This window comes from Thalassophryne amazonica, chromosome 10 (genome assembly GCF_902500255.1).
Source record: "Thalassophryne amazonica chromosome 10, fThaAma1.1, whole genome shotgun sequence".
Classification (NCBI taxonomy): domain Eukaryota; kingdom Metazoa; phylum Chordata; class Actinopteri; order Batrachoidiformes; family Batrachoididae; genus Thalassophryne; species Thalassophryne amazonica.
In genome coordinates this window covers 7,886,175-7,914,092 of record NC_047112.1, presented here as the reverse complement: position 1 = coordinate 7,914,092, position 27,918 = coordinate 7,886,175, and the positions used below count along the sequence as shown (strand labels likewise).

At 40.7% G+C, this 27,918-nt stretch overlaps 1 protein-coding gene across 1 annotated transcript in view; it reads right to left on the bottom strand.

The window, feature by feature from the left end:
- adcy1a (adenylate cyclase 1a) overlaps positions 1 to 27,918 on the bottom strand; it is a 159,629-nt gene that overhangs the window by 30,099 nt on the left and 101,612 nt on the right. The window contains 7 exon segments of the mRNA XM_034179384.1: positions 2,115 to 2,231; positions 5,392 to 5,518; positions 8,443 to 8,705; positions 15,779 to 15,868; positions 18,274 to 18,358; positions 18,475 to 18,572; positions 27,053 to 27,247. Coding sequence (XP_034035275.1) covers positions 2,115 to 2,231; positions 5,392 to 5,518; positions 8,443 to 8,705; positions 15,779 to 15,868; positions 18,274 to 18,358; positions 18,475 to 18,572; positions 27,053 to 27,247 — 975 coding nt within the window.

Sequence of the window (27,918 nt, the reverse complement as noted above, 5' to 3'; positions counted from 1 at the left end):
TAAGCTAACAGACAGCAGCTGGTTCATGCTCTGTTGGCTTATTAGTCCAGAAGATAACTGAAACAATCCTTCAAATGGTGATACAAGCATCAAATTCAGCACAAATACAGCTTAGATATTACACTTTTTAAAAAACTGACTGGCCACTTGAATTTTCAATAGACGGCCAGGTAGGGGTCAATTGAAGAATTACACAGGGGCCAAAATTTAAAAAAGCTCCAATCAAGTTGAAAACTACACCACGTTACTTGTCTGATCATATACAAAGATATAAAGATTCCAAAAAGGTATAGTTTGGACTATCTATGACTGAATGTTATGGGGTTTTGGGGTAAAAACGGCAAGAATGGTGACAAAGGTCAGTTTCAGTTTGTACAGTCCTTGCATGAATGACATAATACATTTATCAATAAAAGAAGAGATTAGTATGTAATATATGGTTGTAATGAATATTCCATCATTATGGATTTGTGGTTGCAATTCATCTAAATATTAGAATTTTCTGAGTAACGTTATCTTCCACTACTCACTTTTATAGCAAAGTGCACACGTTAATGTGTGCAAATGACTCATTGAATGGTGTAATTATGATGTTGTGGTTTTGATCAGTGATGTATGTTTTTAGCATTGGTCCATTTTCTGCTGAGTCTTCTCTCGCTTACCGGGATTAGTGTTATGTGGCAAGATGTGAACAGGCTACAACCTGGATTACTAGCATTGTGAAATGTATTAAGTAAGGATGTACTGATTAGGCTAGTTCAAGCCTTGCTTCCCCTGTTATTCTGGATTTCTTAATTCTGCTGTTGTGAAACGCCAATTGGACCCAATTATTTGTGTGTTTAATTAAAAAAAATATTTAACACTTGGATAACTTGAGAATTCTACATGAGGTTGCCAACAACTTTGAATTCTAGAACTATTTACATGATTCCTAACCATCAACGATAACATTGTTTGTAATCTCTAATAAGAAATAGGTGGTCACTCTTCCAGCCATCAACTCACGAGCAATAGGAAATGTGCACGTTCTTTAAAATGTTTGCTCTAACTCACCTCTCTGCTGCTTGCAGTCATTAACCTGGATGCTCCCTCCTCCACCACACTGCCACCTGCCAGTCCCTGTCTGACGCTGGGGTTAGGTTACGCTCCTGCCTTCTTCTAATAGCAGGATTCAAGCTCTACATACCTCAACATTCTATCATGACTGGGGCCTCCACCAAAGACTAACATTCTGTAAAATATCACAATGGACTAAAATCTTTAATGAGTCTTTTGGTAGAAATCTGTTGACTTGACAAAATTAATTTATCAACTGAAGCAATTTCATTATCCATTTTAAAAAATAATAATAATAATAATTTTTAAGTGTACAATGAATCTGACTGACTAGAATCTTCCACACAACAAGTCACTCTTTGGAGAAGGTTGTGGTGGACAGAATATTCCATGATGCTTGTCCTCAGACCACTCGATGACACAGCGTACATACCTGATAAAACTAAGGTCTTCATATCTCCATCTGGGGCAACAGGCGTCATGAAATACTCTGTTCAACAGCTGAGCAGACAAATTGATGCCTATGAAGACAAAGAACTGGAGCAATGGTAGAGAAGCTTGAATATTCGAGAAAACTCCAGCTTTTGTGGCATCTGTTATTCTTCTCTACAAGAGTCAAGATAGAAGTCAGACTACCAGAGCAAGAATTTTAGCTGAGGAAGCTGCGATTTGAAGCGAAACGTCCTTGCGTCAAGCAACCCAGTCCAGTCGAAGATTCAAGCTTCTCTACTACGGAAACCAGCTGGACAACTGAAAGCCTTCACAGAAACTGGAGCAATGGTTCCCAGTGTCGGTCATCAGAGACCTGTGGTCTGGATGTTTTACATCTGGTTGGCCGAGTCCGATATGTTCAGCCAACGATCCCTGTGGAGTGAAGAAACTCTACCATCAAAGTCAGGGAAAATCCATTACAGTGTCCTGGATCCACCTGATTCTCCTTCATGCCTGTATTAAGTTTTTTCCCAGTTGTGTACAACAAATGGGAAAGGTTTAGACCCCTGTGGGCTTTTGTTTGTTTGTTTGTTTGTTTGTTTGTTTACATGCTGGTTGACGCTCACCATGTTCCTGGGGTTCGACATGAGGAAGTGCTGAGCCACGTGAGCCGGCAGCAGATTGAACAGGATCCTCTTGTTGTCCAGCTTCACCTTCTCCATGTCATCTCTCTCCTCCTCAGCCTAGATGACACACACACACACACACACACATGCACGCATGCACACACGAGAACAGGTGAGTTGCACAAACACACACACTGCAGCTCACAGCAACCTGTCTTTTCTTCTTCTGATCACTAGAGGGAGGTAATGACTTGCAAACAACGTTCTCACTTTGATGCACTGCAACAGTGCACACACTGTGTGTGTGTGTGTGTGTGTGTGTGTGTGTGTGTGTGTGTGTGTGTGTGTGTGTGTGTGTGTGTGTGTGTGAGAGAGAGAGAGAGAGAGAGAGATGCAACATGAAAAATTGACAAGTGGAGTTTAATTGTTATTGTTTGTTTGCAAGATAACAGATTGTCTTTAATTTATAAAGATTTGGTGAAAATGTATTAGATTCTATGTATATTAATGAATTAATTTACCTATTTATTTATAGGCCTTAACCATCTGTTTCAGAACAGGCACATTGTGCAAACGGACATTTACCCTCAGGTCACATTACATATTCCAAAGGGTGCTGTTCCACTACGATCACCAACAATCCAAAAAAGTGTAAAAACAGGATGAAACAGCTTAATCTGGCTTGGCTCCTAACAGGCTGGCTTATAAAGTGCAGACCTAGCAACCTGCCCGAAAATGAATGAAAGCTGCCGCTTCCTCGGCCAAACATAATCGGGCTGTTCAACTTCAAACAAAAACCTAAACAAACGCTGTGTGGACGCCAAATTTTTACCCCAATGGAGCACAATCAAACAAGTTTCAAGCTGTAGTCACTATAAATACCCTGTTGAAAGAATTTCAGACATGATCGAAGCTGTTAAGAGTCTGAACACTTAGAAGTTACTGCTTACTATCAACACCCATCAAGACACAAGCAGTTGGCTCCGTCACTTGATGGGTGTTCCTGGTGCGTGCATGTTAACATCTCCATAAGATGTCTTGTAAGTCACTTCAGAGGTTTTATCTGGTGACAAAAACAGCATTTTTAGATTTAGCAGTGTTTATTTCTCGCTAACGTTTACAAAATGTATGAGTAACATATTAGATTTAGAAATACAGCTGTTATGCTGCATTCACACCGCTCTGCTTTCGCTGCGAAAATTCACCCCATTACGTCATCAAATAGGAGGAGCTTCCATTCCACTCGCCGTCAAGTCAACATGGCAGACCTTGATCACACAGAGCGAGTTGCTATGCTCTATTTGTTCTGGAAAGCTGACAAACATCACCAGCGGGCCCGTCCCTGGGTTCACAACATCCTCATGAGACGTACCCAATTCGGGGAGTTTCATTATTTGCTGCAGGAGCTGCATCTGGATGACGGCCGCTTTCAGCGGTACTTCTGCCTCTCCAGGACCCAGTTTGAGGACCTCCTGTCCCGTTCACGTGCGCACATGTGAACAATTGAAAAAAAAACTGGCTGCTGCTGCAGTTCCTCGCTCTCCCCTCAAACTCTGTCATAATTGTGTTATAAACCAGTCACCATTTGTTTTATTATACATCTGTGTAGTTAATAAAATTATCTTCACGGACGATTCGTTCGCGCTTGCACATGTGAACAAAGAAAAAAAATTGGCTGCTGCTGCAGTTCCTCGCTCTCCCCTCAAACTCGGTCATAATTGTGTTATAAATAAAGGACAAAAGGGACATAAGTCCTGCTCACAGGCTGGCTGCCAGAGACAGGACATGTCCACATCAAGTATAAACTCCAGACATCTCCACGTCACTACATATCCAGTCCCTGATTGGTTATCGCGGAGCAACAAGACAAAAAAGTTCAGGTTTTTCAACTTGGGGAAGAGGGCGACGCGACGCGATGCAATGCCACAACCACACCAATCGCTCAAAATCGCTTTAATTGCATCCGTCACATCGCATTGCATGGCTTGGACTTTTGTGGTGCCACAACGCGTCCTTCCATAGGGATTACATGGCAACCTCTTGCCACCGTCGCTCGCATGGCGTCTGGTGTGAACATGCCATTACGGAACGTTTTCTGCCATCTTGGATTATTTTGTTTGATGTCACGCTGCCTAGTCTCTCGGACTGGTGATCTCAGCGTTGGCATAAAATAGACTTCTGGTCTGTTTTAGTTCTGCCTGGCTGGCGAAAGAGCGACTACTATCTCTTGACGCTGGAAAACGCCCACTCTGACTGAAAATGTACCTCTTATGAGCAGATCTTTCCCAAGACTTCAGAGGACCAAAGCAGAACTTGATTGGGGGGCCTCCTCTCTCCGATCATTGCCAAAACTATTAACTACTCTCCCTACTTGATCACTCACATGCTAATCTAACACATAATTGCCAATTCTGTTAGTCATAGCTGTCTTGTAATTGACGTTTCCTGGTTATCAAAACTAAATGTGCAGATTTAGAGTTTTATAAGTTTTACAAGTGCTGTGCATGTGCACAAATATGTGCATTGTTTGCAAATGTCTGAGTTCCATCTGTCCCTTTTCTGGACTCTGGTCCCCACAGTGGTTGCTGCTGGGGACCATGGGACTGGGGCCATGGGTATTCAGTGCATTCAGTGCCATCTGACAAATCAAAGTCCATATATTCATTCTTTCTCTGTCGATGAAGCTGTAACTGTTGAAGCAGCAGCTGTCCTGAACCCCTGGAATCACAGCTTCATGTGGTTTTGTTACACTCTGACCCAACATGGTTGAATTCAGCCGTTTGAAGAATATACTATTGCAGTTGCTGAGATGATGAGGTCCACCAATCAGCTGCTTCTAAACATGCCAAGAACACATTTAAAAACCAGAGGAAACAGGGCCTTCTCTGTAGCTGCTCCCAAACTGTGGAACAACCTTCCTTTTAATATTAGAGCTGCGCCCTCCTTAAATGTTTTTAAGTCATCACTGAAGACCCAACTCTTTGAACAGGCTTTCATTACCAAGGCGAAGTTGTACTTTTATATTAAATTTTTATTATATTTAGTGTATTTTATTATTAGTGTTTGGATTTTGTATTCTTTATATTTTTTATTCTGTATCTGTGAAGCACTTTGGGCAGCTTTGCTTGTTGTAAATGTGCTATATAAATAAACTTGACGTGAATTCAGATAAACATTTACCTGAGTTGAATATTCAGTGGGTGTTTTTTTATGATTATTATTAATTTGTGTGTTTTGCACAGCAAAAGCATCATGATGGGGGGGTGGGCCTACGTACCTGAGTTGCCCAGAGATAATCAAGTTTCAGCTTCAGGTCAAGTTGTCGTGAATGTAGAGTTAAAGCACCACAAAACAGCAACACAGCAAGAATTGGATCATATCCCCGAGTGTGGAAAAACCCTCCACTGTCACACACAAACAAAACATTAGTGTCATTTTATATGCAGAGGAGTTTTACATTTAAGATATTCTATGTACAGTTTGCAGCACCCACGAAGCCTCCGTGTGCTGGCTATACAGTGGGGTAAAAAAAAGTATTTAGTCAGTCCCTGATTGTGCAAGTTCTCCTACTTAGAAAGATGAGAGAGGTCTGTAATTTTCATCATACGAGGTCTGTTAGAAAAGTATCCGACCTTTTTATTTTTTCAAAAACCTGATGGATTTGAATCACGTGTGCTTGCATGAGCCAACCTTGAACCTTTGTGCGCATGCGTGACTTTTTTCGCGCCTGTCGATTGCGTCATTTGCTGGTAAGCAGCCTTTGTGTGAGGATGGGTGGAGTCTCTCGGCGAATTTTCTTTGCAAGGAAATGCCGGAATGACTGGAGCAGCGCGACTGCATCAAAATTTGCCAGAAACTGGGCGCCAGCCAGGTGGAAACCATTCGGATTATTCGTTGACGATCCTATGGGCATCACACAGATTAAGGAGTGGTACAACCGGTTTAAAGACGGCCACACAACGGTGGAGAGCGTGCCGCGCTCTGGTCGGCCATCAACATGCTGAAATGACCAGATTGTTTCCAAAGTGAATGCTGTGGTGATGTGGGACCGTCGTGTGACTATCCGAGAAATTGCGGAAGAGGTGGACATCAGCACTTTTTCGGCACATTCCACTGTGACAGAAGATTTGGCCATGAAAACAGGGCGGTGAAATTCGTGCTGAAGGCTTCAGCACGAAGCTGATGGCGGAACAAAAGCGCCTTCATGTTGAAGTCTCACAGGACATGCTGTGACATGCCCACCTCTTCCACAATTTCTCAGATAGTCACACGACTGAAAAGCCACCGAAAGCCATCTGAATCTTCCAAATTGTGGAAGAGGTGGGCATGTCACAACATGTCCTGTGATACTTCAACACGAAGGCACTTTTGCTCCGCCATCAGCTTTGTGCCGAAACCATAGGCATGAATTTTGCTGCAACTCATTTCATGGCCAAATCTTCTGTCACAGTGGAATGTGCTGAAAAAGTGCTGATGTCCACCTCTTCCGCAATTTCTCGGATAGTCACACGACGGTCCCACATCACCACAGCGCAATCGACAGGCGTGAAAAAATTCACGCATGCGCACGAAGGTTCAAGGTTGGCTCATGCAAGCACACGTGATTCAAATCCATCAGGTTTTTGAAAAAAATAAAAAGGTCAGATACTTTTCTAACAAACCTCGTAGGTACACTTAAACTGTGAGAGACAAAATGAGAAAAAAAAAATCCAGGAAATCACATTGTAGAATTTTTAAAGAATTTATTTATAAATTATGGTGGAAAATAAGTATTTGGTCAATAACAAAAGTTCAACTCAATACTTTGTAACATAATCTTTGTTGGCAATGACAGAGGTCAAATGTTTAGCTGGTATTTTGGCCCATTCCTCCATGCAGATCTCCTCTAGAGCAGTAATGTTTTGGGGCTGTCACTGGGCAACACAGACTTTAAACTCCCTCCACAAATTTTCAATGGGGTTGAGGTTTTGAGACTGGCTTGGTCACTCCAGGACCTTGAAATGCTTTTTACAGAGCCACTCGTTTGTTGCCTGAGCAGTGTGTTTGGGATCATTGTCATGCTGGAAGACCCAGCCACATTGCATCTTCAATGCTCTCACTGATGGAAGGAGGTTTTGGCTTGAAATCTCACGATACATGGCCCTGTTCATTCTTCCCTTAACACGGATCAGTCGTCCTGTCCCCTTTGCAGAAAAACAGCCCCGAAGCATGATGTTTCCACCCCCATGCTTCACAGTAGATATGGTGTTCTTGGGATGCAACTCAGCATTCTTCTTCCTCCAAACATGACTAGTTGAGTTTTTACCAAAATGTTCTATTTTGGTTTCATCGGACCACATGATATTCTTTCAATCCTCTTCTGGATCATCCAAATGCTCTCTGGCAAACTTCAGACGGGCCTGGACACATACTGGCTTAAGCAGGGGGACACGCCTGGCACTGCAGGATTTCAGTCCCTCTTTGCGTAGTGTGTAGCCTTTGTTACTTTGGTCCCAGCTCTCTGCAGGTCATTCATCAGGTCCCTCTGTGTAGTTCTGGGATTTTTTTTCACCATTCTCATGATCATTTTGACCCCACGGGATGACATCTTGCATGGAGCCCCAGATCGAGGGAGATTATCAATGGTCTTGTATGTCTTCCATTTTCTTACAACTGCTCCCACAGTTGACTTATTCACACCAACCTGCTTGACTATTGTAGATTCACTCTTCCCAGCCTGGTGCACATCTACAATGTTCTTCCTGATGTACTTCGACAGCACTTTGGTCTTGGCCATGGTTGAGTTTGGAGTCTGACTGTTTGAGGCTGTAGACAGATGTCTTTTATACAGATAACAAGTTCAAACAGGTGCCATTAATACGGGTAACAGGTGGAGGACAGAAGAGCTTCTTAAAGAAGAAGTTACAGGTCTGTGAGAGCCAGAAATCTTGCTCGTTTGTGGGTGAGCAAAAACTTATTTTCCACCATAATTTACAAATAAATTACAATATGATTTCCTGGAATTTTTTTTTCTCGTTTTGTCCCTCATAATTGAAGTGTACCTATGATGAAAATTACAGACCTCTCTCATCTTTCTAAGTAGGAGAAAGCACAATCAAGGACTGACTAAATACTATATATATATATGTGTGTGTGTGTGTGTGTGTGTGTGTGTGTGTGTGTGTGTGTGTGTGTGTGTGTGTGTGTGTGTGTGTGTGTGTGTGTGTGTGTGTGTGTGTGTGTGTGTGTGTGTGTAAAATTGTGAAAATAAGAATTATTGGTTCATATGCACAGAACAGGTACAAACAGACATGATAAGAACTTTGTAGAAACATCAGCTCAGTCACACCCCACAGCTTGACGATAGCCGCTGGTTTCCATGACAACAGTGTAGGCAATGGAGAGGAGGAGGAGCAGGATGATCTTGGGGAGCGAGGAGACTCGGAGGTACGGGACAACGGTGAGCGTGCCGGCCACGCATGACAACAGGGCGTACGCTGTGTTGGAACATGCTCGTTCCACTGGCGTATTGTTGGCGAGTCGCGTGTCTGCTGGGACGTCCTCAGAGTTGCTGTCATTTGTCCCACCTTTCACCCTGGGGACACATTCCACCTGAAAGAAAGTGGACAGTGTGAGGATGGCGACTAGCCATCTACCTACCTTCTGAGGAGATTATCTTAATCAAATCGGGGATATAAATTTTAAATTTCAGTATGTACTGTTGGAAAAATTGAGCTGGAAAGTTTTTTTTTTATCCAGGGTGTATGTAAACGTATGTCTGCAACATGCTAAATAACCATTAGCCAGGTTAGCATAGCTTGGTGAGTCTTTGTAGTGGGCTAACTTGCAACAAGCTTACAAAGCTAAACTTCGTTGTAACCCCATTACTACTCAGTCCTACATCTCATTTTCAAACAGATTATACTTTATTCTGGGAATATTTTATCAATTTGCAATACAGCATATCAAATATCAAGATAATTTGATACCTACAAATATTTTCTAGGATGTTTACTTCTCAAAGATAAGCAGTATCACAGCTTTGATTAGCTAAAACTGTATGCGTCAAATTTCACCATGACTCAATTTATTGCAAGATGGTCACATGGACTCGGTTATGGATACCGCCATATTTGATGTGCGCGATGCATTCTGGGAAGGCAAGGGGGCAAACAAGAGCAGCGCCTCCTGATTTCATTGTGTTTACGGGGGAATACAGCCCATCTGGAAAGTATTCACAGCACTTCACTTTTTCCACATTACAGCCTTATTCCAAAATGGAGTATATTCTTTTGTTTCTCAGAATCCTACACACAATACCCCTTAATGACAATATGAAAAATGTTAACCTCAGACTGGAGTGATGGTTAATCTTTCAGCAGGACAATGACCCTAAGCACACAGCCAAGATAAGAAAAGAACAGCTTCAGGACAACTCTGTGAATGTCCTTGAGTGGCCCAGCCAGAGCTCAGACCTGAATCAGATTGAACATCTCTGGAGAGATCTGAAAATGGCTGTGTTGTGTGGGCCGCTGAAGAGGAGGTACTGCTGGCCCACCACCACAAGATGGCGCCCTGCTTGAAGTGCGGGCTTCAAGCACGAGAGGGCGTCGGCTTTGCTGGAGGTGACAGCTGTCATCAATCAACACAAGCTGTCACCCATCACCACCACTACAAAGACCGGACTGCAACTCCACCTCCTCGCCGAGAAATCAACTACCATTCAGGTAATTTCTCTGCTGACTGACACTGTGTGTGTTTAACCTAAACTTCTATTTGCAGCCGTTTTCCTGGAGTGTTTCCTTATCTGGAGGATTGGCGTTTGGTGTGACAGCGACGGCTTCGCCTCACACCCCAACTCAGATAAGTGGTTGACCAGGAGCTGCACGAGTGTGTGTGATTAGAGGTGGAGGTTTTCCCTCCTTTACATAATACAGACTGTGGGATTACTGAGTGTGCGAACTCACACTCATCTGGACTGTCTCTGTTCTCTGCCAGCAGTACCGGGTCTGACTGCTGAAGACAGCGGCCACCTGGGGCGCAGGGCTTGGCGGCTCCGGTGTTCTTCAGCTCCGTTGGTGGTGGAAGCTGTGTGGGGATCCAGCTCTTCTCTCTCCAGGCGTCTTCTATCGTCGAGCCTGCCCACACGTCACCTGGTGTATGATTGACAGTCCACCATATTGTTATTGTCTGTACGTTGTTGTGTGATTCACAACATTAAATTGTTACTTTTTGGCTTATCCATTGTCCGTTCATTAACGCCCCCTGTTGTGGGTCCGTGTCACGTCACTTTCACAACAGGCTGTGCACTGATGCTCCCCATCCAACCTGATGGAGCTTGAGAGGTGCTGCAAAGAGGAATGGAGAAACTGCTCAAAGATATGTGCACCAAGCTTGTGACATCATATTCAAGGAGACTTGATGCTGTAATTGCTGCCAAAAGTGCATCAACAAAGTACTGAGCAAAGGGTGTGAATACTTATGGACACACGTTTTCTTACTTTTTTATTTTTAATAAATTTACCAAAAAAAAAAAAAACTTTGTTTATGTTATCATTACGGGGTGTTGTGAGTAGAATTTTGAGGAAAAAATTAATTTCATCTATTTGGAGTAAGGTATCACAGCTTACAATACGGCTTTAAAAAGTATTTAGTCAACCCCTGATTGTCCAAGTCCTCCTACTTAGAAAGATAAGAGAGGTCTCTAATTTTCAACATAGGTACACTTCAACTATGAGATACAAAATGAGTCCTCCACCTGTTACCTGTATTAATGGCACCTGTTTGAACTCGTTATCTGTATAAAAGACACCTATCCACAGCCTCAAACAGTCAGACTGCAAACTCAACCATGGCCAAGACCAAAGAGCTGTTGAAGGACACCAGGAAGAAAACTGTAGACCTGCACCAGGCTGGGAAGAGTGAATTTACAATAGTCAAGCAGGTTGGTGTGAATAAATAAACTGTGGGAGCAATTGTAAGAAAATGGAAGACATACAAGACCATTGATAATCTCCCTCGATCTGGGGCTCCACGCAAGATGTCATCCCGTGGGGTCAAAATGATCATGAGAATGGTGAACAAAAATCCCAGAACTACACGGAGGGACCTGATGAATGACCTGCAGAGAGCTGGGATCAAAGTAACAAAGGTTACACACTACATAGAGAGGGACTCAACCCCATACAAAATTTGTTGAGCAAGTTGAAAGTCCGTGTTGCCCAGTGACAGCCCCAAAACATCACTGCTCTAGAGGAGATCTGCATGGAGGAATGGGCCAAAATACCAGCTACAGTGTGTGCAAACCTGGTGAAGACTTACAGGAAACGTTTGACCTCTGTCATTGCCAACAAAGATTATGTTACAAAGTATTGAGTTGAACTTTTATTATTGACCAAATACTTATTTTCCACCATAATTTATAAATAAATTCTTTAAAAATCCTACAGTGTGATTTCCTGTATTCTTTTTCTCATTTTGTCTCTCACAGTTGAAGTGTACCTATGTTGAAAATCACAGACCTCTCTCATCTTTCTAAGTAGGAGAACTTGCACAATCAGGGACTGACTAAATACTTTTTTACCCCACTGTACATACATACAAAATTCAATAAGATTCAATTTATTTTGAGATATTTATTGTAATTCATACAATAAAAAAGAATTGGAATTAGCTTCAGAATTTGGCATTCAAAAAGCTCGCGTAAACATTTCATTACTTAATTACCGTATTTGCCCGAGTTTAAAGCTTTCTGTTTTTTAGTAGTTTGGGAGGTGTTGTGACTTATACAACCCCTGGCAAAAATTATGGAATCACCGGCCTCAGAGGATGTTCATTCAGTTGTTTAATTTTGTAGAAAAAAAGCAGATCACAGACATGACACAAAACTAAAGTCATTTCAAATGGCAAGTTTCTGGCTTTAAGAAACACTATAAGAAATCAAGAAAAAAATATTATGGCAGTCAGTAACGGTTACTTTTTTAGACCAAGCAGAGGAAAAAATATGGAATCACTCAATTCTGAGGAAAAAATTATGGAATCACCCTGTAAATTTTCATCCTCAAAACTAACACCTGCATCAAATAAGATCTGCTCGTTGACATTGACCGTGTGCCATGACATTGACCCTACGTGTCTTCTTGCAAGGAATGTTTTCGCAGTTTTTGCTCTATGGCAAGATGCATTATCATCTTGAAAAATGATTTCATCATCCCCAAACATCCTTTCAATTGTCCAAAATATCAACGTAAACTTGTGCATTTATTGATGATGTAATGACAGCCATCTCCCCAGTGCCTTTACCTGACATGCAGCCCCATATCATCAGTGACTGTGGAAATTTACATGTTCTCTTCAGGCAGTCATCTTTATAAATCTCATTGGAACGGCACCAAACAAAAGTTCCAACATCATCACCTTGCCCAATGCAGATTCGAGATTCATCACTGAATATGACTTTCATCCAGTCATCCACAGTCCACGATTGCTTTTCCTTAGCCCATTGTAACCTTGTTTTTTTTCTGTTTAGGTGTTAATGATGGCTTTCGTTTAGCTTTTCTGTATGTAAATCCCATTTCCATTAGGCGGTTTCTTACAGTTTCTTACAGAGACGTTGACTCCAGTTTCCTCCCATTCGTTCCTCATTTGTTTTGTTGTGCATTTTTCGATTTTTGAGACATATTGCTTTAAGTTTTCTGTCTTGACGCTTTGATGTCTTCCTTGGTCTACCAGTATGTTTGCCTTTAACAACCTTCTCATGTTGTTTGTATTTGGTCCAGAGTTTAGACACAGCTGACTGTGAACAACCAACATCTTTTGCAGCATTGCATGATGATTTACTCCCTTTTAAGAGTTTGATAATCCTCTCCTTTGTTTCAATTGACATCTCTCGTGTTGGAGCCATGATTCATGTCGGTCCACTTGGTGCAACAGCTCTCCAAGGTGTGTTCACTCCTTTTTAGATGCAGACTAACGAGCAGATCTGATATGATGCAGGTGTTAGTTTTGGCGATGAAAATTTACAGGGTGATTCCATAATTTTTTCCTCAGAATTGAGTGATTCCATATTTTTTTCCTCTGTTTGGTCTAAAAAAGTAACTGTTACTGACTGCCACAATCTTTTTTCTTGATTTCTTATAGTGTTTCTTAAAGCCAGAAAGTTGCCATTTGAAATGACTTTAGTTTTGTGTCATGTCTGTGATCTGCTTTTTTCTACAAAATTAAACAACTGAATGAACATCCTTCAAGGCCGGTGATTCCATAATTTTTGCCAGGGGTTGTACTCCAGTGTTATTTATGTAGTAAAAAATGGCACATTTGCTGTGAATAATAATAATGACTATTTATATAGGAATTTTGCAAGGAATCAAAGCGCTAAACTAATGATAAAAATAAGTGCCAATAATAAAAACATACACTATAACAATGCACAACAATCCCAAATTAAAGAGCTGATAATACAGAAAAAAGATGAAACTTATACTCCAGTGTGACTTATATATGGGTATTTCATCTTTAAGAAGCATTTTTAACAGGTGCGAGTTGTATATTTTGACTTATACACACCAGAATATATGGTAGTTGTTCTAATACTATAACAAAGACATATTTTCTTCAAAATATGCTACCCAGAGTTAATGTCATCAGTTAGGTTTCTGTGCATGATTTCATGTTTTTTTTTCTAACTGGCTTTCATCACTAATGTGAGAAAAGAAAACGTTCTAACTGAGCTTATTTCTGTTTTAATAGCGCCTTCTTTATCTTATCACACAGAATGACCCAAAATAAACTTAAACTTATACATCAGTGTTTCAGTAAACCATAAACTGGCATCTAATTTGGTTAATCACATCAATCAGTAAAATAACCTCTAGAAAAAAGGACAAATAATTTACAAAGTGCTCAACATAATAAAAACACAACACTAAAAATAAATTCTGTGTCCCTAAGAACAGTTACAATTAGACTAACATGTTGCTTGTGGGGATCCATGGGCTCTAGATTGGGTAATGTTTATAAAATAGGTAGCTGACATTTTTCAAGGGTGGTAATAAATTATGCAAAGTTTCTATAATGAGTTGGAATGGTGAGTGAGTCAGAAATGGTTTTAGAACCTTAAACCTCAACAATTTTTAGAACAACTCAACCCTTTTATTTCCTCTTAATTATGTGATTTTTTTTTTATGTTAATTTACTGTCGTAATGTATTTACTGCAACCCACCCCACCCCCGGACAACAATCAACCCAACATACCTCCTCCCACCTTTAGCACCTTAACAGCACTGGCTTCTGTGCTCCAGTGTAAGTACATGTTTCATATTTAAACAATTTTTTAAACAATTGTTTTGTGGTGTATAAGATGTCTTGTGTTTCTGTTTTGTGGTGTAATGTAGCTCTGCTGGAGCACCCCCAATTTCATTGTATCCCCCTCTTACAATGACAATAAAATCTATTCTATTATGTTGTATTATAAAAAATTTTAGATATTGGTTATCACATACACACTATTATTATTATTATTACTTCTAATTTGTCATTTGATTTTGAAATGGACCACAATGGAAATAAGTGTGTTCACTTTCTTGTGTCATCGATGTATTTTTAATATATTTACAATTATGTATTTACATTGAACTTACTAAATAAAATCACGCACACACACACACTTTTAATATATAGATGATTTATCACAGCCTGCTGGAATGGCATGTGTGTCCAGAATGTAATTATCAATATTCATTGATCATTGTTGTCAGCTAATATCTGTAGTTTCTCCAAAAACATTCATCCTTGACCCAAAATACATAAACATACCAAACTGCACATGTCAGCTCTCCACAGTTTGTCCATAATTGACATTACACACATGCACACACACAGAGCTTTTTGTCTTTTCTGCATTCTGCCACAAGCAGGTGTTTTTATTTTTACATGCCCACAAACAGAGACAGTGGTGGAAGACATCAAACGCACTACACTTTCACTCAGAGTAACAGCAACATGACACTTAACTAAACTGACTAAACCAATTGAACTACAAAAACAATAAATCAATAACATTAACAACAGTGTTAAACTAACATGAACCACAATAACAACATTTAAAATGCCAAAACCCAGAACTCCCATGGTGCATTGCAATACAGCATCCATTGTTCACTGTTGTTAGCTAATATGTTGGTAGCATGGCCCAAGCAGAAGGTCACCCCTTTGAGTCTGGTCTGCTTGAGGTTTCTTCCTTATATCATCAGAGGATGTTTTTCCTTACCACTGTTGCCTGTGTTCTTGCTCTGGGGGTTGGTAAGGTTACACCTTACTTGTGTGAAGCACCTTGAAGCAGCTTTGTTGTGATTTGGCGCTATATAAATGAAAATAAATTGAAACTGAAATTTTCCTATCAGCTTTCTGTTTTCGCAGCATTCATCCTTGACCCAAAATCCATAAGCATACCAAATGGTAAATGTCAGCTCTCCCCAGTTTCTCTATGATCAAAGCCACACACACACAGAGGCCACTTGGCTATTATAATATAGATGTCAAGTGAAAATAGTGCATACAGACAACAAATTAAACAAGATAAAACTATAAAATTAGTAGACAATAAGTAGTGAGTACACTGTGTGACACTTTATTAGGTACAACTTCCACCTAATAAAGTGGCTTATATGAAAGCAGGAATGATTACCACGCAGGCCTGGGTCACTGAGTAGGTGAGCAAGACAAGGAAGATGCACAGCACGGTTCGGATCTGGATGGTGAGACAGCCTGGTTGGCACTAAATCCAGAGGGAGGGGGGGTTAAGACAGAAGAATGGAACAAGTCAGTAATTGAGGTGCCGATTTATCTACCTCAATGGTATTTTGGACACATCATTAGCCACGAGTGGAAATGAAAAGAGTGCATTTTGTAGTGTGGTTCATTATCTGCAAGCTCATTACAGCAGACACTTAAAACAATATGACAGCCAAATGTAGCTCGAAACCACAGCGTCTTATAAAGGCTCATAAAACCAAACGAGTTTCTGCAGCTACTTCATCAAATTCTAATTAATCTTTGTTGTAAAAACAATTAGAGATATCAGGTTACAGGAATATATATATATATATATATATATATATATATATATATATATATATATATATATATATATATATATATATATATATACACACACACACACACACACACACACCAGTAATACAATGTATTCTGCAATTCATAATCTTTTATTACCAGAGGCCAAAATATGGCCATCGAGTATTGTGAAGACTTTGCGTCCGTCCGTCTGTCTGTGCTCAGCTTAAGTCCACTCCTATTACTGCCAAGGTCTACAAATTCACAGGAGCATTCTCGGGACACAGACCTTAGACAAGTTCAAAGATGGCTAACCTTGACGTATTCTAAAGGGTCAAAAGTCACATTCTTTCTACACACTCTTTCATTGATTCCATGCTTATATACAACTGAGAGTATTTTAGCATTGCACTATATTTTTTTTTTAAAGTGTGAGGCTCTACCCATTTTCTGGATCCACCCCTCATTGTGCTTGTATCTATTACACATCAGTTACAACATTTTCAGCAAGTTGCATAAAAGTCCATGAAGTAATTCTGTGTTGTTGATATGCACTTAATAATAATAATAATAATAATAATAATAATAGTTGTTGTTGTTGTCGTTGTTATTATTATTATGTGTAGCTGTGCTCCTTTTCTGGGTGATCCATAAAACAGTGAAAGCTATGGGCTCATTCACACTATGATGTGAAGTTGCCAAGATGACAGATTCTCAAAAAAACTCCAGGGGTCCAAATTTCCTGTCTTCAACGCAGGTTGACATAGCTCAGCAGGGGACGAAGCTGTACTGGCGAAGCTTGACATTTGGTGATGGTTGATGGACTTACTATAAGATAGTTATAGATATAAATTTAAATAAATATTAAATAAATATTTAAATAGTTAAATAAATATATAGTTATAAGATATAAGATAGTTCAAAGTGCGCTGTATAGTTGAATGATGCACAGACACTATCTGTGGCAAGATCATGTTGTAGGTCTTTGGAGCAGGTCTGTGGGTTGACTATGACTGTTCTCACTATCCTTTGCTTCAGCTTATCTGAGATTTTTCTTGGCCTGCCACTTCGAGCCTTAACTAGTACTGTACCCGTGGTCTTCCATTTACTCACTATGTTCCTCACAGCGGAAACTGACAGTTGAAATATCTGAGACAGCTTTTTTGTATCCTTCCCCTAAACCATGAGGTTGAACAATCTTTGTTTTCAGGTCATTTGAGAGTTGTTTAGAGGCTCCCATGTTGCCACTCATTCGAAGAGATGCAAAGAGGGGAAACATTTGTAAATGGTCACCTTAAATACCCTTTCTCATGATTGGATTCACCTGTGTAAGGAGGTCAAGGGTCAATGAGCTTACTAAACCAATTTTGTGTTCCAGTAATTAGTGTTAAATGTATTCAAATCAATAAAATGACAAAGGTGCCCAAATTTATGCACCTGCCTAATTTTGTTTAAATAATTATTGCACACTTTCTGTAAATAATAGAAACTTCATTTCACTTCTCAAATATCAGTGTGTTCATATGCTATATGATATATTTAACTGAAATTTCTGATCCAGACAGCCAATGGTTTATAAAGGAAAATCATGAAAATTATCATGGGTGCCCAAACTTTTGCATACAACTGCAAATAAAATACACTGAGGAGCAACCCCCTGGTTTCCTTCAGAGCACCAGAGGCTCAAATAACTGTCAACCCAAACACTTTACATCTGTAATTTGTCCCAGTGAGTGTTGGATATCATGTCCTGAAGAACGCATCAGAACTACTTGACATCAAACATACAAACCTGAGGCCACAAACAACTGATGATAAGATTGATGGAGTCAAACACCTACGTACAGTTGACATTTTGACTTTTTTCTACAAATGCAAACTTATCTCTTTATGCAGTGAAATGTGGACCTTCACAAGGTATCTGATGACCCCATACACCTTCAATAAAACATCATTAAAATATGAAATTTTAATATTTTCTTATTGATTTGTCTCTGTCCACTAGGTGAAAAGGCAACATCAGCCCTTCTATACAGATGAGATAGTGCCTGAAGACGACTTGTTTCTCAGAAGAACCCGATCAGAGAAGGTGTGCAGACCTCTTACCTGGAGACTGGTGAGGTGCAGGTACATGACACAGGCCACATGGAAACAAATGCACAACACAAGCAGCAGCACCACCAGCATTCCCCTGAGTAAGGACAGAAGAAAGCACAATGTGTTTCTCTTCCATCTTCCAAATGAGTCAAACCACCTTAACAATGTCCAACAAAATTCATCTGAGTGTGTGTGTGTGTGCACACATACTGTGGAATCATGAGGAGATAGATAAGGCCAAACAGAGCAGCGAGTGTCAGCGACAGAACCACTGCACTGATGAAGTGATCGTCGTAGACCTGGTGATACTGAGGAAAGAGAGGGAAGAACAGATGAAATCCATCTATCCATCTGTCCATGTTCTCTCGTTAATGATCAGGCTGATAGCGGTTACGCATCCTGAAAATGGTGACTGTGAAACATAATTTAAACTCCTCCTTCATACAAAAGTATAGCTTCTAGATCCTAGAAATAAAAACATCTGAAGTTCTAATTGTTCTATCCTCTCAGTCCCCTCTTATTAGTAATAACTTTATTAAACTATGCGATGTTTGTTTAGCTATTGTATAGGGACCCTGGAGATTTCAGAAAAGACTCTTTCAAAGTGGGTAAAATAATACGAGTAATCTGACTTTCTCTTTTATTTACTGTGTTGCTGCTTTCGACAGTAATCGAAAGATGCAAAGTTCCTGCTGAGCAGTAACCAATATAGCCCACGGGCCAAGCAGGTTTTTGATACTGTTTAATGGGCCTAAACAACACTTACAATCCAGCCTCAGTCTGCCATGACTTCCAAAAACGTATGGTAGCCATCCCTGGGTGATATCTGTAGTCAGATATGGCACAATGAAGGATTACACAGGGGTCAAAACTTTAAAAATGCTCCAGTCATATTGAAAAGTATGCCACATTATTTGTCTGATCATAAAGTGATCATAATGTGAAATATAACTGAACTGAACTGCGCACGATGCCAGGACAGGCCACAGCAAGGCTGACGACAACAGGCCGGTAGAAGGGGAGGAGTTGGCCAGAAGCTCCGCTACCTGGTTAGCAAAGGCAGGCTAACTCTCCCGGTCATATTGTTTCTGGTTAATAATCAAATGAAATGCATGCACGGTTCTTCTGTGAAAGGTAGCTTGGTGAGAATACACCAGACGAGCCCATAACACCAGCAGGCTACGCCCTGTTCAGGGTCAACCGCGATGCAATGAAGTGCATTTAAACCCGTGGAGGGGTAACGGCTATCATGGTAAAACAACCCTGGTGCACCGATTGTTATTTCACAGTTATGTTCCTAAGATGTGGAATATTTGACTCTAAAGTGCAGACTGTTCAATTTACCCAGGGAACTGCATTGTGTCACTGTGTGTGTGGTGTGTCCCGCCGCTCCACCTCTACCAGAGAGCAGACTGCACTGAACGAACTGCACATGAAAAACTCGTCCCAGTCATCTTTGGGGACTTTAATTACTGCATTCTCCAGAAATACATGCCAAAACTGCACCAGTTTGTGAATTTTCCAACCACAGGAAAAATCACACTAGACCACTGCTACTGTAACATCAAAAATGTGCACAAAACCGAGCTCAAACCCCATAACTTGATAACTGAGCATGACATATGGTGCAAACTATTCCTTTTTAAAACCTTATTAACTCAACCAATAATTTACATAACTTTTTTAGCAAAATTGGAGACATTTTAAATTTTGACCCCCGTACAACCTGAAATTGATCTTTGTTACCATTTTTGCTGTTTTTACCTCATAATTCCAGAACATTTAGTCATACTAGATAGTCCAAACTACACCTTTTTTTAATCTTTGTGGTGGGTGTGGTGTACTTTCCAAAATGTTTGGAGCATTTTTCAATTTTGACTCCTGTGTAATTCTTCATTGACCCCTACCTGGCTACAGCTACAACCCAGGGATGGCCACCGTACATTTTCATGTAGGCGATGAATGAGTAATGAGTTGAAGCCAGTTCTGTCAAACAATATGAAATGCTGCTTAAAAGTAATGGAACGTAAATGATTTAAATACATTATTTGGCAGGGGCCTGTTTGAAGTGAGTAAGAAAAAGGGGTGAAACAGCGTTCACACTGGCTGAGCTAAAATTAAATATTTACCTGATACTGCTGAAAATGATGAGAACAATTATTGATCAATTGAGGTAGATGGAGAGAGGCAAAGAGGGAGAGAGGGAGACGGCGGGGGGGGTAAGATCGATTGATTTATAGAGAGCAGTTGATTGATCATTGGAGACAGAGTGATCAATCAGGAGAAAGGGAGACATTGATAGAGTGTGCAATCAATCAATTAAAAGGAGAAAAGGCGATTATTCCATCAATAGAGAGAGTGCATGATCGATTGATAAAGAGAGTGGCCAACAGATAGATTCGACTTTAAACCATTTTAACTCACGCAAGCACTTGACACAATAAAATAAAATATTTTCAAAATAAAATCTGTGATTTTAATGGCTCATCCGTCAATGAATTTAATCCAGAATCTTAATATTTACATGAACTTACATCAACAAATATGTTTGAATAACATGATCAATACAGTCTGAGGCAACATCAGATATGATTCATGATTTATAATTTATATCTATCCAGTGGATATCTGATGAAATATATTAAAGACAAAATGAGGAAAATAATTTAAATATCAGTGTGTTATATTTTATTCATTTTCTCTGACGTTTTAAATGATTGGATATAAATGTCTTTAGATGTGTAGGAGTAATATTTGTACTACTTTATATCTTCTTCAACTTCAGGTTATCTTATCTACATAATTGTAACAATAATTTCATCAGTATGTAAAAATGTTTTTAAAAAATAGTTTTAGTTAATAATTTGTTCATATAAAGCCTTCAATATTTTTCTGTCCCCTGAAAGCATTCATGGCACGCTGCTGTTATTCAAACGTGAAATACAAACCCTCCCATATGCAGTTTTCAGGCCCATAACGTTGCTGTTGACTTATTTTCGTTTGCGTTTTCCACAAAGTGCATCTACATAGTAGTGTTTCAAACCAAAAGCAAAAGATCAGCTACTGAATAAATTCTGCACTGGTTTTAAGTGTTTTTATTTATTTATTTATTTATTTTTGTTTGTTTTAAAAAGGAAAATTGTGCTTTAAAGGTTTTTTTTTTTAATTCCAATTCAGCACATACGGTTTCTGAACATGTTTTAAGTGGTTGAACAGCAACAACACAAAGGTCTGTAAGGCTTAACGCTCTGGGATCCACAGACTCACTGGCACATCAAGGTTATTTTACTAGACCTTTAGTCATTCCCCCTTTTCAGGTATTGGCATATAGCACAATCACCATGTATTGCATATCAAAATGTTCAGAACAATCTCTGCATTCTGAATATCATACATATATTTTTCTAGAACACTGCCAAAAACTATAATTTGACTCTAAAGCTGAAAATCTGAAATGTGTTTTCAGAATTCTTCAAATCTTTAGTGAACATTAAGGGCCCCTTCACACATAGTGCGAATATGTACAACTCAGGGCAACTCACTGCAAAACAGCTCGTATGAGCAAACCACAAAACATCACGTCGACGGGCAGGCGTACACAATCCCAGTGCAATGGTTCGTGCATGTGACGGTGCAATGGTTCGTGCATGTGTCTTTTGAGCACACAGCTGCAGCTGCTCGCACTGTGTGTGTTCCATGGAACGAGGTGCATGACATTGCACCACTGATGTGGAAGAAAATGAAATAAAATACATAAAAAGGGGGAAAAAGAAAAAAAAAGCACTGTAATAACTGACCAAACGACATTTGGTACGGTGTATTTCTGCTGATACCTGACTGAAAGTGGCGTATTTGTGACACTGTTGGGTTGTCCTGGACCTGCGGCGTGCCGTTCACAGCCCTCATGGCCCAACAGGCGTGTTCCATTAGATGTGACATTCAGATCACCTGCTGCGTGTCCAAAAGGACTGACGGCCTGTTTTTATGTATTTCCACACAAGCACACACACACTCGCATGTCCGTCAAAACACGGGATGTATGCTGCAGCTGTGATGTCCAGAACTGGAGATGTCTCCACAGCTGTGGTCAGCCAGCCATGCCCCCTGACCTGTCAACGCACAGACCAAGATGCCACTCTGTGATCAGATGAGAGATGCCTTGCCTGTGGAGGGGGGTGCGAACCACACATACATATGTGTTGGGGGGGCGGGGAGCAAGGGAGTGTATGAAACACACCCACACGTGTTGTGGGTGGAGCCGACACTCTGGCACACCACATGTGCACTCGGCAACTCCACAGTCATGGGGCAATTAGACAATTTTCACATCCAGCTAGACAGTGATTGTCTGCTGACTATTTTTGTATTAATAGTACGAATGGCCACACATTTTCTAAGTGCTAAACGAGTGGTGTTAGATGTCCGTGTGTGTCACATGGAATTTGGCCAACACCTGTAGCGAGAGGGTTCGATGGGCTCGCACAGCGCACACTCTGTCTTTCAGCTGCTGGTGTGCACAAATAGTTGTAGCAACAGGTGTACGAGGCAGCTACGATTTTACACGTTTTGCACATGATTCCTGAGTCATGCGCAAATTGACCAAATTCGCACTATGTGTGAAGGGGCCCTAACCTTTGTTCATCTGGATCAACTGGTTTGGTGCGTGAAATGATGAAGTCACAAAACTCGTGTAACATATGGAAAAGATTTTAAAACAATGTATTAATACATTTTAAAAACTAAAATGTTTACCGTGCATTCAAAAGAGCATAAGTGTAAAATAATCTTGTCTTGTGCCTTCAGTCATTTGTTTTGGAATAAATAAAGTGGGGGATGCTCTGCCAATCCTGGAAAATATGATCCCTCCACATATGTTTTTCCATGATGATTTTCTTTGTCTCGAAGATTAAACAGAAAAATAAAGTGTTGTCAGGTCAATATTACGGAGCCCTGGAAGTGTCATCGCAAAATGTTTTGCATGCGGAGAGAATGTGCACACGTTTTATTATATTGTGCACTCGTTTTATGATATTGCGCACGTTTAATGATATTGTGCGCTTGTTTTATGATATTGTGTGCACGTTTTATTATATTGTGCGCTCGTTTTATGATATTGTGCGCATGTTTTATTATATTGTGCGCTCGATCTACCGATGGCACAGTCTACTTAAACGTGGCCACAATTTGTAAAATGTGCACTCAGTATTATCTTGACACATAAATGCTGGCTATTAGTCAACAAACCAGGAGACAGTGTAATACATTTCCTCATTAGAAATGGATCTGGTCAGGGTGTATCATCATGGTTTGGGCGCACGAGGACATATAGAGAACTCGAGCTACCCAGCATGAACATCTGGAGTTTAAGCACATTAAAAATGATGCTGAGGGCGAAGGATGACAATTTAGGTCATATCATTTTGAATGAAAGGAAAACGTGCGCACGTTTTATTATAATTCGAGGGCTCAGTTAAAGGAAAACATGCGCACGTTTTATTAATTCGAGGGCAGAATTAAATGAAAAGGTGCACACATTTTATTAATTCAAGGGCTCAATTAAAGGAAAACGTGTGCACGAATTATCATGGCCATTAAAACGTGCGCACAAATTATTACGGCCAGCAAAACATGAGCATGTTTTATTAATTCCTGGGCTCATTAAAGGAAAATGTGCGCACAAATTATCATGGCCAGAAAAAGATATCACTTTAAGTGACCTCTCCCGGGTTCCATACAATATGATGTTCTACTGTAGATTTTATGAGCATTTACTGCTGTGTTTCAGTGAGAATCTCCCACTAACAGATGCTGCACTGGCTGCAGCCACACAGGCACAGAAAAACAGACCATGTGATAATCTCCAGCCTCTGGGATTGGCTGCGAGTGAAAGATCATATAAAGGGAAGATAGAAACTACAGCTGAGAAGTTGTAGCCTAGTTTGAGGAAGTGGCCAAACAAAGTTTGTTTGACTGCATTGCTGATTTACTAATAGAAATATGACAAAACGTAGACTTGGATGCACCGGCACATTCGTGGATGTTTTTCACACCACGACCTTGACCTCTGTCCAATCCTCTTCAAAAGTTAATCATCTTGAGCTTTTTACCCAAGTAATATTCCCATCAAGTTTAGTGCAAATCCATCCAGCCATCTGTTAGTTATCTAATTCACAGGCAGACACACACACACACAGTAATGATTACAATACCCTGTTTAGGTAGTGTGCAGGGCAAAAAGTATCTTTTGCTTGAGTTCTGAGAAAATGATAATTATTGTATTACATGGTGAAGTGGGGGTTATTTTGGATGTTGGTTGAGAATATTGTCATTCTCATTTCTCAAAGGTCTCAACACATAAATCACACTGTGCTTTAAAAGAGGAAATCAAATCACTGCTGACAATAAACCAAAACAAACATCCAAAGGCGCTCTAATGTCCAACGTTGGTGGCATTATTTTGATGTCTTTGTCTCAAAGATCAGACAAATGAGTAACAGATTTCTATGTCACGGTGGGTTTGATTTTCTTCTACTTCCAGTGTGCACACAAAGACACAATGCCACACACACTAACACACACACACACACACACACAGTCCTTTATGGCTCTTCCCACGCACACACAGGAGAGCGAGATCACGTGTGCCGTTCAGACGCTCCCAAATCATTATGTGCACCCCCTCCTGAGAGGGTGGGTGGATTACACACAGACACAAACACACACACAAACAAACACACACATGCACGCATCATAGACAACAGGCGTGGGAGAAGGGGAGAGCAGGAAATACAGACTGTGTCGTGTTTGTGTGGATATGAGAGAAATAAGCCAGAGGGGGGAGAAGTTGCGCTCACGAAGCGTGTTACCTCGTAATGTAATGAGGAAACTACATATTTGTTAGAGTTTATGTGCTTTGGTAAATTTAAATTATGGCACTGCCATCTTGTTTGTTGACAGGATCCAGTCCAGGGTCCTGCAGAGACACAAGGTCTGACTTTGACTCGCAGTTACTCTAAAGAATACACTGTAGGTGAGAGATAAGTGAGGTGTGACTCTCCCTCACTTAACGAACAAGAGCTCATAGTGTCGAGTGTCAGCTTTATTTTGAGGCTAATTATACTCCACAAGAATTTAAATGCAACACTTCTGCTTCTCTACACATTTTTTCCTATACATCGAATTTGCGCACGAGTCAAGTCAAGTGCAGCATTTCCTCGCATCCACAATATCACAGCACCATCTTGTGTCCTGGATGACAAACACCCAAGCAGACAACCGGTCCATCCACACATCTGTAAAATAACCATCTGCTATCTGCTGCAGTCACTGGGGTCCTCAACACTCAGGCACCTACGTGTCGGATCATGCACAGAGAAACGCTCTACATGGCCAAATGTAAGTTATCCTCCTCTTTTGAGTCTCTCAAAGCAACCACTGATTTGACACAAAGTCTTTCCAGTGGTGCCCAAGCATCCTCAGAAGAAACCTGCTATCAAAGACCTCCAGTTGTCACCTTAGGTCACTGGTTGGAGTCCAAGTCTCACAACCATTCAGTAAAACAAGAAGACTTGGACCTTTATTCTCTTGCCGAGGTTTCGGATGGTACCTCATGACTCAATAAGCTTTTCTCAGGTGTCTCTCGATCTCCAAGCCCCAGGACACTAAGGCACGAATGTACCTGTCGCGATAAGTGAATCTGGACTTGGACCTTCTTTCTCCTCTGGTTCGCCAAACACCCCTGTCCAGTGACCTTGTGACTCCACAAGATCTTCTTAGGAGTCTTTTGAGCTCAAAGGACCCAGAGACATGAAAGTCACTGCCAAGATAAGTGAATGTCTGTACAAGTTTAACACTTCCTGTATATTTGTTCAGGAAGTGAATTGTTCTGTAATTTGTGTCTGTATCATGGCCCAAGCAGAGGGTCACCCCTTTGAGTCTGGTCTGCTTGAGGTTTCATCCTCAGGTGTTTTTCCTTACCACTGTTGCTCTGGGGGTTAGTAAGGTTCTGCCTTACTTGTGTGAAGTGTCTTGATGCAACTCTGTTGTGATTTGGTGCTATATAAATTAAAATAAATTGAAAATTGAAATTGAAAACACTTTCACCACATACAGACACTTTTGATGGCCAAGTCCAGGAACTCACTGAAACCCCGTGAACTGCCACAACAAAACACCTTGCAGAGCCAGATGCCAAAAAAGCAGAATTCTTGTGTCTGCTGTCCGTGAGGTAACTTTGCAGATGCCTTCCATTGTTGGGGGGGGGTTATGGGGAGCATTAGGAGCCTCAACTCTGGACAAGAACAAACTACCAAAGCTCATGTCTTTAGACTGTGGTGGCTGATGTGGTGCTCAGGGATCGTTACGTGCACAGCAACGCTCAGGTCCAAACCTTAAGCTGCTCATGCGGGTGGGCATCATGAACATCCTTTCTGTAATTTATTCTGGAATAGTCTATTTTAGGTTTGACAAGTGTAAACAAAAAATCCACTATACTCTGAAACAGATACCAAAATACTGTTCAAGAAACATTACCCATTTTAAAGTAAATACCAAATGTACTGATGGAAATATCCTCTTTAAACAGTACAACTGCCCCAAACCCCCAAAATGTTAAAGCCTTCATTTGGTGACATGCATGTTGGCTGAAGTCTAAAAATAATTAAGACTTAATTCTCGCAGCAGCCATCATTTGGCTTTATATTCTCAGACTTTTTTTTTATAATGTTCCAAGGCACAAAAGTAGGTCACAGAGGACAGAATGTTTGGATTACAAGTTGTGTGTCCTCACCCTGCGCTCCCTGTCTCTGTTCCTGTAGAACAGTGTGACGTAGTTGAGGTCTGATGTCTTGGACTCGGTCTGCCGCGCCTCAATGAGCCGGCCGATGTAGCGGTTGACTCGTGTTCCTGGTGAGTGTTGCACGGCGGTGGCAGAGAAGGATGTCCGATTCCGCAGTTTCTCCGACGCAGTCCTCAGGGCTCGCCGCTGTCGGACACACAAAGGACAACACAATCGGTCTGGACAGAGTCTGAATCATACCCTCAGCGGCCACAAAAACAGACACGCATGCTCACTGTAGCACTGTACAGCTCAGGAGTCCTGTCAGAAGTACTGGAGCTACTCCACGAGGGCAAACTAGTTCAGTGATGTACATCACACAGCTTTACTACAGAACCACCTTAAGTCCTGGATGGCAACCACTCAGGCAGACAATCGGTCCATCTCCAACTCGTAAAAGTAACCATCTATCTGCTGCAACCAGGTGAAACGTGGGCATCACCTTGGTCTTCTCCAGCCGTTTCAGACCCTCATAGTGCAGCAGATAACAGAATATTTACAGAGGAATCCTTCAAATGGTGATACAAGCACCAAATTTGGCAAAAGTACACCTTAGATATTACTCTTGTGAAAAAAACGACGGGCCACTTGAATTTTCAATAGGCGGCCACATAGGGGTCAATTGAAGAATTACATAGGGGCCAAAATATAAAAATGCTCCAGTCATATTGAAAATTATACCACATTATTTGTCTGATTGTAAAGATTCCAAAAAGGTATAGTTTGGACTATCTATGACTGAATTCTATAGAGTTATGGGGTAAAAACAACAAGAATGGTGACAAAGTTCAGTTTCAGTTTGTACAGGGGTCAAAAGT